Genomic DNA, 11500 nt, shown 5'->3' with positions numbered 1-11500 from the left:
AAAACTGTGACAGGGCATGCTGAAATGTGTAGGGGTTCCTATTATCCGGGTTCTATGTGCAGTGAGTGGCCAATGCGTTTCACTGTATCCTACAGCTTTGTCAGGGGCTAAAAGCATTTCGCCTCTGACAAAGCTGTAGGATTCAGGGAAACGCGTTAGACACTCACTGCACATAGAACCCGGATTCTTTTTCAATAGCACACATTGGATTACCAGGAACATTGTCGAGTGAGCCGTCTATCTTAACATCTCACCCCCCCCGAAAGGACACATGAATAATAGGAACCCCTGAGTGGATCGCACTAAGCTGCAAGTATTGTCTGGACACCAAGGGACACCACTTGTGTAAAGGGTTTTGCAACCAATTGGACACCACATACGGCATTTACCTACCTGCTGATTAGGCTACAATCTCCTCCAGTGTATTTTCTTCAATTTAACCAAATTCTGAGATACATGTACACCTTTTTTATTGCTTGGACTTACTGATTTTCGAAATACCCATTTTTTATTATCATTTATTATTGTCGTGACTATTTGTATTGTATATTATATATTTGTTATTCCCATGATGTTTCTTCAGCATGAGACCCATCTTTTATTGTGTATTATGTGAATAAATTCACCATTTCTACTTCAGGGTCCATAGGGTATCCACAGGATACCTTGGGTATAGGTGATGACGTCAGTCTTCAGGCACCACAGAGTTAAAGTTTTCAGCCTCCCAGGATGCATCTGGGTCCCTCTCCTATACCCCGGGCCAAGGCATCTCAGTTTCGTCGGTGCCTGGCCAGAGTCGGAGGCACTATGCAGAGGGGGGCTATGAAGAGCCCCTGAAGTTTCTTTTAAAGGCAGCGCTGGCTGCACATCTGGGAGTACAGCATGGACAGTCAGTACTGACGTCCATGACGTCTCCCCTACACCCCGCCGGTACCAGAACGCCGGTACTGATCCGGGGATGCTGGTAGACATCTGGGGTCACGGCTAGCGGTGCCCCCAGATGCCTTGGACCATGGCCGGATCCCAGGGGATAGCAGGTAAGCAGCGGGGTCCCGCGGTGGGTCCCCGCTGGTCACATGGTCCTGAGTCCCCAGGCAGGGGGCTCCCTGGGGACTGGCTGCAGCGTGGAGCCAGGCGATCAACCTGCGCTTCCACTACCCCCTGGGACAGCGGGCCGCTGCTGAGCGGCATGCGCTGCGGCGTCCCAGGGGTTAAATGCATGCCAGCGGAGCGCGCTTTCCCTGTCTCACAGCCGGCGCCTCCCCTGCTGCACACAGCCTCTCTGCTCTGTCTGATTGGCCATAGTGTGTCAGCGCTCCTCCCCCAGGCCGGCCTCCTTCATCTTCTGCTCCTCGGTGGCCATCTTTGAAGCATGGTGAACGCTGCTGGAAGCCTGTGAGCGGTGGCATTGCGGTCTGGGTCTCCCAGCATACCTCTCCTCTGTTTGTCACAGGTCAGTGTATGCAGCGCTGAGTCCTACCAGCCTGAGGGTCTGAGTAGTTGAGAACCAGCGCTAATAGTGCAGGGATTTGTTTCTTCTGCATTGTATGTGACTGAACTGCTAGCCTGCTGTCTGTACTTTCACTTTCTACTGTCAGCTTTATTACTGTCCCTGATCTTGCTCTGCTCAAAGCCCTTGCGGTGCGCGGTGTGCAGGGTGTTATTCACACTATACCAATACGTATAGGTGTGAGTGTCACATACTTACCATCATGTCTGAGACTGAATTTCCTCTCCAGCTCATGTGTACTAAATGTAAGGTACCAATAGCGGAGGGGGAGGGTAATGCTTGGAGGGGTTATGTCCCCAGTGCCTGGCACTGTCACGGCCGATTATGGTCACGGTCCCGGTACAGGAACCTCCCTGGGTTTGTTTCGCTAAGGCGCTTACAACCCTTGTGGGCCAGCTAGCTCCGCCACCTGCGTTTACCCAGACGGGTTTGTCCCAGCAGTCAGTGGTGTCGTCACCCATGCGGGAGTTCCCGAGACAATTGATGGTACCCCACAGTCTCCCTGTCCCTTCCCAGGTTTCTCCGGAGCCTGCGTGGGTTAATACTCTAACTACATCGGTTCAGCATTTGTCCGATGTTTTACAGGGGGAGTCTGTGTTGCGGCCTCATAAACGGCCGGTGGCGTCTTTATCTGCTCCTTATGGGGATGACGATGAGACGTCAGATGATGGGGAGATTCTGGATCTATTTGACCAAGAACCTCTCCGTACCAAAGAGCCGGACGCTAAGTCCAAGGTGTATATCCCTGGTCTTATTCGAGCGGTCCGCTCGGCTTTAGTTATTGAGGATATTGATCCTTCGGTGGCCACATCCATATATGCCTTTTTAAGGATATTAAGGGTGAGGCTAAGGTGTTCCCTCTTTCTGATCAATTAGTGGATCATTTAGAGGAGGCATGGAAAAATCCAGGTAAACGGTTTCAGCCCCAGAGGCGCTTAGCCGTGGCTTATCCGTTTGCGGTCAATTATTTTTCTAAGTGGGAATCCCCTACGCAAGTGGATTCACATGTCACACGCCTAGTCAAAAGTGCCACGTTGCCTATGCCTTCGATGTCATCCTTGAAGAATGTCACTGACCGCAAAGTGGAGATCTGCCTCAAATCCGTTTATTCCCTTGCAGGGAAGCATCCAGACCGGCTCTGGCCGTGTGTTGGGTAGCCAGAGCTATGGAGCGCTGGGCGGATAATTTGGAGGCGTCTTTGGACTCTGACTGTTCGGCTGAACAGACCGAGTTGGTGGGCAATCTCCGAGACTCGGCCACTTACATTAATGAAGCGGCCTTAGATATTTGTATGCTCACCTCTAGGATCTCCTCTGCAGCCGTGGCTGCTCGTCGCACCTTATGGTTGCGTTCTTGGAAAGCGGACGCGGATTCCAAAAAGGGATTAGAAGGTCTGGACAGGTACTGTTTGGTCCAGATCTGGACAAAATAGTAGCTGCGTTGGCAGCAGCAAAATCTGCATGTCTTCCGTCTGCTACGATTCCTTCTAGTGCTGGTGGGTCGTCCTTTTGGCCTCACAGGGCCCAAGGTAGGCCTAAAGTACAGTCCTTTCCACGGCAGGCTGGGGCCAAGAAATTGTCCAAGCCCAAGAAACAGGTCTGGAGTACCAGACGTCCGGCTCCTAGGTCAGATAACAAACCTGCGGCCTGACGGTCCAGGCCTCCCTTTGGGGGACCCCAAAGTGGGGGGCACCTGCTTCAGTTCGCCCAGTGCTGGTCGAGGACTACGACAGACACTTGGGTTCAGGAGGTGGTCTCTCACGGGTATGCACTCTCCTTTCGGCACAGGCCTCCATCCCGGTTCTTTACCACAGGCCTTCCGCTAGACCGGAGCAAAGCCACGGAACTGCGGAAGGTTTTGCACACTATGCTCCAGGCTGGAGTTTCAGTGCATGTTCCAATTTCCCAGAGGGGCCTGGGTTTCTATTCCATTCTATTTTTGGTGCGGAAACCCAATGGGTCTTACTGTTCAATACTAAACCTAAAGGCCCTCAACAAGTCCTTGAGGGTGCCTCTGTTTCGGATGGAGACCCTGCGGCCCATTATTCTGGCACTGGAACCTGGGGACTACATGGTGTCATTGGACATCCAGGACGCTTACCTGCATGTCCCTATTCTTTTGCGCCATCAGCAGTTCCTCAGATTGGCAGTCTGCAACGAACATTTACAGTTCCGGGCACTGCCTTTTGGCCTGGTGACTGCTCCACGGGTATTCACCAAGGTCATGGCGGTCATGGCGGCTCTCCTGCGGACGCAGGGAGTCCGACTGTTGCCTTATCTGGACGACCTCCTGTTGATAGCGGGGTCTCCAGAGCTTCTTTTTCACCAACTGGATCTGACGATTGCGGTACTGCAACGTCCCGGCTGGTTGACAAACTGGCAGAGGTCCACTCTCACCCCGTCTCAGAGGATCCTGCACCTCGGGGCCTTATTGAACTCCAGGCAGCAGTGGATCTTTGTGACGGAGGAAAAGATCCTTGCTTTGTAGTTGAGGGTGCGCAGTTGTCTGCAGTGTCGTCGAGTGTCGATACACTCGGCAATGAGGTTATTGGGCTCAATGGTGTCAGTATTCGACATGGTGGAATATGCCCAGTTTCCACGGTGGCCTATTTAAACCAGCAAGGAGAAACCCAAAGTCGGGCAGCACTCGCAGAAGTGTTCCGTATTCTGGTCTGGGCGGAGCGCAATCTCCCAGCATTATCAGCAGTGTTCATCCCGGGAGTCCTCAACTGGGAAGCAGATTTTCTCAGCAGGCAGGACGTGCATCCGGGAGAGTGGTCTTTACACCAGGACGTCTTTCAGAGTCTGGTGGACAAGTGGGGTCTTCCAGAGATAGACCTCATGGCGTCCCGGCACAACAACAAGTTGCCGGTGTACGGGTCTCGAACAAGAGACGAAAAGGCGTCTCTGGTGTATGCCCTGTCCGTCTAGTAGACGTTCCAGTTTGCCTACCTTTTCCCTCCGTTTTCCCTTCTTCCGCGGGTAATACGGAAATTCAAATCAAGAAGGAGGTACGCTACTGTTGATAGCTCCCGAGTGGCCCAGACGGCACTGGTTCTCCGACCTCCAGAGTCTGTCAGTAGACGTTCCTCTGAGGTTACCATTACGACCGAATCTGCTGTCACAGGGTCCTTGTCTTCACCCGGACCTGACTCGGTGTGGCTGTTGAAATGGTCATGCTAAGGTCCAGAGGGTTTTTCTGGCTCCGTGGTGCAAACCATACTAAGAGCTCGTAAACCTTCCTCGGCAAGAATCTACCATTGTGTGTGGCATACTTTCTTCCGGTGGTGTAGACCTAGAGGGTATTCCCTTAGGGAGTTCCACCTGTCTAGGGTGTTGGCTTTCCTACAGGCTGGACTGGATCATGGGCTTCGCCTGGCTTCTCTGAAAGTGCAGGTGTCTGCCCTGTCAGTCTGGTTTCATCGTAGGATTGCTGCGCTCTCTGATGTGCACACCTTTATGCGAGGTGTTCTTCGCATTCAGCCACCTTTTGTTCCACCGGTGGTGCCTTGGAATTGGGTTGTGGTCCTGAGAGTTCTCCAGGGACCGCTGTTTGAACCACTGGACTCAGTGGACTTTAAATGGCTTACAGCTAAAACCATATTCCTTCTGGCCATTGCCTCGGCCAGAAGGGTTTCGGATTTAGGGGTTCTCTCTTGTAGACCCCCTTTTCTGATTTTTCATAGGAATAGGGCGGTGCTTCGCACTCGTCTGGGATTCCTTCCCGAAGTGGTATCCAGTTTTCACATCAATGAAGAAATTGTTGTGCCGGCTTTCAATTCACCTGGACTTTCAGTGGGTGACGCCACTTGGGATGTTGTGCGGGCATTGAGAATTTATGTTGACCGCACTTCTTCTTTTAGGAAGTCGGACGCCTTGTTTGTCCTCTATGGCTTCCGTAAAAAGGGTTGGCCTGCTTCAAAGTAGACTTTGGCAGGCTGGATTCGTATGGCAATTTCAGAAGCTTATCTTCATGAAGGTCTTCCAGTTCCCTCCTTGGTGAGGGCTCATTCCACTAGGTCTGTGGGTCCTTCGTGGGCAGCTAGACGTGGTGCCTCTGCAGTTCAGATCTGCAAGGCTGCTACATAGTCTTCTGTCCATACCTTTGTGAGGTATTACACTTTTGACACCTTTGCCTCTCAGGATGCTTCCTTCGGGCGTCTGATTCTCCTCTCAGCACAGGAGCGTCCCCACCCTTAAAGGATACTGCTTTGGGACATCCCCAAGGTATCCTGTGGATACCCTATGGACCCTGAAGTAGAAAATATGAGATATGGTAAGAACTTACCCTTGTTATCTCTATTTCTACGAAGTCCATAGGGTTCCACAGGACTCCCGCCCTGTCGCACCTGTACTGCAGATGGGCTTTATTCTGGTCACCGGTTTTTCCGTCTCCCTATGGTGAGAATGTGATTCTTGTGAGTGTCCAGATTTTTTCTTCTCTCTTTCTTCTCCTCCTCCGGCCTATGGCTTGGGACGTAACTGAGATGCCTTGGCCCGGAGGCGGGGTATAGGAGAGGGACCCAGATGCATCCTGGGAGGCTGAAAACTTTAACTCTGTGGTGCCTGAAGACTGACGTCATCACCTATACCCAAGGTATCCTGTGGAACCCTATGGACTTCGTAGAAATAGAGATAACAAGGGTAAGTTCTTACCATATCTCATATTTTTATTTACATCTGCCACTGTGTTAGACTGCATATTTGCACAATAATCTTATTGTTGATGTCTACTTCTAATATTGTATACTATAGATTGCACTAACTTCCACATTGCTCTGGTCTATACTCTTTGAAATCTGGGAAAGCTCTCACGACTTCTGAGAGTCTCCTGGACATTCTGGAGAGTAGGCAAATATGCTTTGCAAACCTTTGGTGTAAATCTAGGTGCTATTGTGCAAATCAATGAACATGGCGGGACCAGAGCTGATTTTACACAACACAGTGGATAGTTTGTGCTTCTTAAATGAACTCCATGTAGTTATTGCCAATAATTGTCAATATTATCAATGTCATCATCTTGTGTCAGTTGGCGCTGTATATTGAACTGTAATTGGCTGATGACTATTCACGCAACCTTGTTCTGTCTGTTATGCAGGTTGTGATCATGAGGGATTACCAGCATACCAATGTGGTGGAGATGTATAAGAGCTACTTGGTAGGGGAAGAACTGTGGGTTATGATGGAATATGTACAAGGAGGTGCTCTGACTGATATCGTATCACAAACCAGGTGTGTGGAACGTCATATACAGAGAATATCAAGGTTACAAATCCTATGACAAACAAATAAAATAAATATTACAACATCGAGCTCTGGCTTGTTTCAGTGAGCTGTAAATCAGTTTATGAAGTAAAAACAGGTAACGTACAGCATGTAACTTACAGCATGGTTCATACTTGCTATAAATGTCTGTATTTTATTACAAATCCCTCTCCTTCGTCATGCTATATTAGGCCTTACAGGATTATTATATCAATATTTACTTTCTCTTTTATTGCAGGAATTAATTTAACCTGGGGCTCACCTATATATATTCACCTTCTCTAGCCAGAGCCGTAACTAGGGGTGTGTGGCCTGTGCCATTCGCGGGTGGCGTCATCGTCGCTGCTCCGCGGCACCTGCCTATGGCTCTGCTTCCCAGAGCCAGCGGCCCCACCCCTAGGCATGATGTCATGGGTTTAGGGGATGAGACTGGCACAGGGCGCTCTGCTACCCTATTACGCCATTGTCTCTAGCCATAGTATGTTTGTATTTTGTTCACAGAAACCACCAGTAGGCAAGTCAGGCATAGTAATCTATATGTTATGCTACAACATTGACAATCGTTTGTGTACTTTCTATGCACATAGGTTCACCATGAGCAAATGAATGTGTGCAGCTTTTGTAGGCATCTGTAAAGTAGGTTACTGAAATCTACTTTGAATCTTGTCACTAGTATCCTGCAATATAGAACATGTCCCTTTAATTTTCTTCACTAGAATGTCCTTTTGTCTTCACCAAATGTAACCTTAGGTCTTTGCTTTTTATTTCAGACTGAACGAGGAGCAAATTGCTACTGTCTGTAAGTCTGTGCTGCAAGCTCTGGAGTACCTGCACTCCCAGGGTGTGATTCACAGAGACATCAAGAGTGACTCTATCCTTCTCACACTAGACGGGCGGGTGAGTGTTCACAATCAGCTTTAGGATTATTATTATTTTATAGTGCGTAATGTACGTTCTCATACCCTGCTAAATTAACCTGCATGCTGATATTAAAAATGTTGTAAATGAATGGACCTGAGCGTGCGCTTATCTGCCAAGCTTTGCTTTCATTCATTTCTATGCTATTTGCAGCATTCAAAACATTATCACTCAATAAAATTAAATACATTTTTTTGTGAAGGATCATTAAGGTACATAGGGTGGGATGTATCAAGCCTTCTAAAGACTAGACAGGGTGCCCATAACAGCCAATCAGCTTTTAGCTAGCATTTATCAAGTACATTCTATAAAATGATAGCTAATAGCTGATTGGTTGCTAGGAGCAACATCTCCACTTGTCCTCTTCTCCACTATTTAGAAGGCTTGGCACATCTAACCCACAGTACACTATTCTACAGGGATGCTTTAATTGTACATGGTTTTGTCTGTGTTTTGGCCATACAGTAAGCCTTGTTTTTGTGTGATCTGCAACATGAAACATATATATACTGTGTGTGTGTGTGTGTGTGTGTGTATGTGTAATATATATATATATATATATATATATATATTTCAACACGACCAATATTCAGAACTCACCAGTTACAAAGCAAAATAATTGAACAGATAATATAAATATTCCTTAGCCTACGTTAGGTTACATGTGGACCTGTCATAGACTCTGTCCTGCATGTCACATAAGCACAGTCAGCACCAGGAAGGCTCCTGTCATGTGAAGCTGAGAGCCTGGGTTCTCCCCAGGCTGTTTTTTGCGGGTGCACTAATAAGATAAGAGGACAATATATAAAATGTTATTTCAAGTTTAAATTATAAGATCAGGGTTTAAAACATTTTTTCTACTGCAGGGTCCATAGGGCTCCACAGGAGACCTTGGGGGTATAGGTTGATGACGTCAGTCGTCGAGCACCTCAATAGTTAAATTTGTGCTCCCAGGATGCACCGTGCTCCTCTCCTATACCCCGCCCCCAGGCCAAGGCACCTCAGTTTCGTCAGGTCACTTCAAGAGGGGCTGCGTTGACAGCCCAGAAAATAGTTGTTTTTTACTGCAGAGTGGTCAGCATGGGCTGTCCAGCGTACGCCCATCCTGCCACTCCGACACCCCGCCGGCGCCGAGACGCTGGCTCTGCGCTAGGGATCGCGGCGAGTGTCTGGGGGTTTTGACTAGCAAAAGCCCCCAGGCGCCCAGGACTGCGGACGCCCGTTGATAACACAGTTCATTTACTTCCCAGGGCTGAGGGGTCCCTGGGAAGAGGCTGCGTGTGGCACCAGGCGCTGTCACTAGACCACCAGGGATAGGGGGCAACAACGTGTGGACATTGTGGCATCCCAGGGTCTAATAGCACGCCAGGGGAGCGGGTCTGGCCCTCCCTGTATGGCACAGCCGGAGCCTCCCCCGCTGCACTGCGCAACTCTCCACAGCGGTTTGGCGGTTGCAGGCAGCTCTCCCTCAGGCAAACCCCCTGTGAGTCCTCCGGCGGCCATTTTAATGTGCATAAAATGCTAGTCTCACAGGGAGCTGCGGAGCCTGGGTCACCCTACATACCCCTCCTCCAAGCAGGTCGGTGTATGTATCACAATTCCTACTAGACACAAGGTCTAGTTAGTTGATAATCGTGCAGTATAGTGCAGGTTTTCCTGGCATTGTATGTGTCTGTTGCTAGCGCTGTCTGACTGTAAAACTTATGGCAGTGATGGCGGCCCAACTGCAGCTGCAGGGGGTCCGTCTGTTGCCCTACCTGGACGACCTACTATTTCTAGCCAGGTCTCCGGAATTACTACTTCAGCATCTACAGCTGACAATAACAGTGCTACAAAGCCACGGTTGGTTGATCAACTGGAAGAAGACCTTGCTCATGCCCTCACAGAGGATGCTACATCTTGGGGCATTGTTGGATTCTCAACAACAGAGGATTTTCTTGACCAGGGACAAAACAACCACGCTGTAGCAGCAGGTTCGTAGCTGCCTGCACAGTCGCCGGGTGTCGATTCACTCGGCAATGCAGTTACTGGGCTCCATGGTGTCGACCTTCGACATGGTGGAGTATGGCCAGTTCCATTCCCGGCCTCTACAGACACTGAGGGCCTGATTCAGAGGCGGTCGGAGGATGCAAGCGGTCGCTCAGAAACTGGGCGGCCGCTTGCATCCTGATCGGCCGCCTCTGTTTCGGTCATTAGGCTGTGGGTTTACACCCACAGCTCTAACGACCGCTAGGGTGATGGTCGCGATGGTCATAGACCATCGCGACCATCGGGGCTTACGACGAGACCCTAGGGTAGGGTCTCACTTGTCATAAGCCTCGGAGAGCTTCTGGCTCTGTCAGAGCCGGAAGCTCTCCACTGACATCACTAGTCATGTCAGTGGGGCCTCCCCCAAACGGCAGGCATTCCCATGGGAACGCCTCCGTTTGGGCTGCCACCCTCCCGGCCCGCCTTCCAAACGGGGCGAGCTGTCAATCAACATCGACAGCTCGCCCCCTTTGGAAAGAGACCCGCTACAACCGGCGCTATCGGTCGTAGCGGGTCTCACGCATGCGCACGAAGGAGCCGGCTCCCTCGTGCGCATGCGCACTGGACAAGCATCGAGGCAGCCGTGCGGTCGTAGACCGTACGGCCGCCTCTGAATGAAGCCCTGATTCTTTCCAGATGGGACTGATCTCCACACCGGATCCGAACCCAGACATTGGTACTGTACTGTCTCCGGAGGTACGTCTGTCTCTGAGTTGGTGGCTCCACACAAGTCACCTTGCCAAGGGCTGCCCCTTTTGGATCCCGGAGTGGGTCCTTCTGACAACGGACGCCTGTCCCTGTGGTTGGGGTGCAGTGACTGGTTCACACCTCTTCCAGGGAAGGTGGACAATAGAGGAGTCCGTGCTTCCAATAAACATATTGGAACTCAGGGTGGTCCTAAGGGCTCTTCAGAAGCAAGGCTCATACTTCACAGAAAACCCATGCAAGTCCAGTCAGACAACGTCACAACAGTGGCCTACATAAACCGCCAAGGAGGCACTCGAAGTCAGGCAGAACTAATGGAAGTGTCCCGCATCCTGACTTGGGTGGAGAAAAATGTCCCAGCCATATCGGCAGTGTTTATCCCGGGAGTCCTGAACTGGGAAGCGGACTTCCTAAGCCATCACGATGTACACCCAGGGGAATGGTCACTTCACCAGGAAGTATTTCAGCTTCTGGTGAACAAATGGGGACTTCCCGAAGTAGATCTAATGGCATCTCGGCACAACCACAAGTTGCCAAGGTACGGCTCAAGAACAAGAGACGTGGGGGCTCTGCTGGTAGACGCTTTGTCGGTCAAATGGACCTTCCAGTTCGCGTACCTGTTTCCTCCATTCTACCTTCTGCCTCGGGTGATTCGGAAGTTCAAGCAAGAAGGAGGTATGCTACTGCTGGTAGCTCCAGCGTGGCCCAGATGTCACTGGTACGCAGATCTTCGGAGTCTATCCATAGACACTCCGATTATGTTGCCTCAACGTCCGGACCTGTTGTCCCCAAGGTCCTTGCCTCTACCTGGACCTGAGTCGTCTGTCTTTGACGGCGTGGCTCTTGAGACTGCCCTCTTGAGTTCCAGGGGTTTTTCTAGCTCGGTGGTGAACACCATGCTCAGAGCTCGCAAGCCTTCTTTGAATGGTGTCGCCCCAGACGTTATAATCATCAGACATTTGGATTATCCAGGATTTTGGCATTCCTACAGGCCGGGCTTAGATCACGGGCTTCGCCTTGCTTCTCTGAAGGTGCAGGTTTCTGCCCTGTCAGTACTGTTTCACCGTAGGATTGC

General features: G+C 50.4%; 1 protein-coding gene across 1 annotated transcript in view; it reads left to right on the top strand.

Annotated features, from left to right (window-relative positions):
• The window catches only part of LOC148475113 (serine/threonine-protein kinase PAK 6-like), a 57442-nt gene that overhangs the window by 25216 nt on the left and 20726 nt on the right, over positions 1-11500 (top strand). The window contains exons 4-5 of the mRNA XM_088457718.1: positions 6608-6741; positions 7545-7671. Of these exons, the coding sequence (XP_088313844.1) occupies positions 6608-6741; positions 7545-7671 (261 nt within the window). The remainder of the gene's footprint in view (positions 1-6607; positions 6742-7544; positions 7672-11500) is intronic.

The sequence above is a fragment of the Taudactylus pleione genome, unplaced genomic scaffold, assembly GCF_031769625.1.
Source record: "Taudactylus pleione unplaced genomic scaffold, aTauple2 ptg000778l, whole genome shotgun sequence".
Lineage (NCBI taxonomy): Eukaryota > Metazoa > Chordata > Amphibia > Anura > Myobatrachidae > Taudactylus > Taudactylus pleione.
This window is presented reverse-complemented; position numbering and strand designations above follow the sequence as displayed.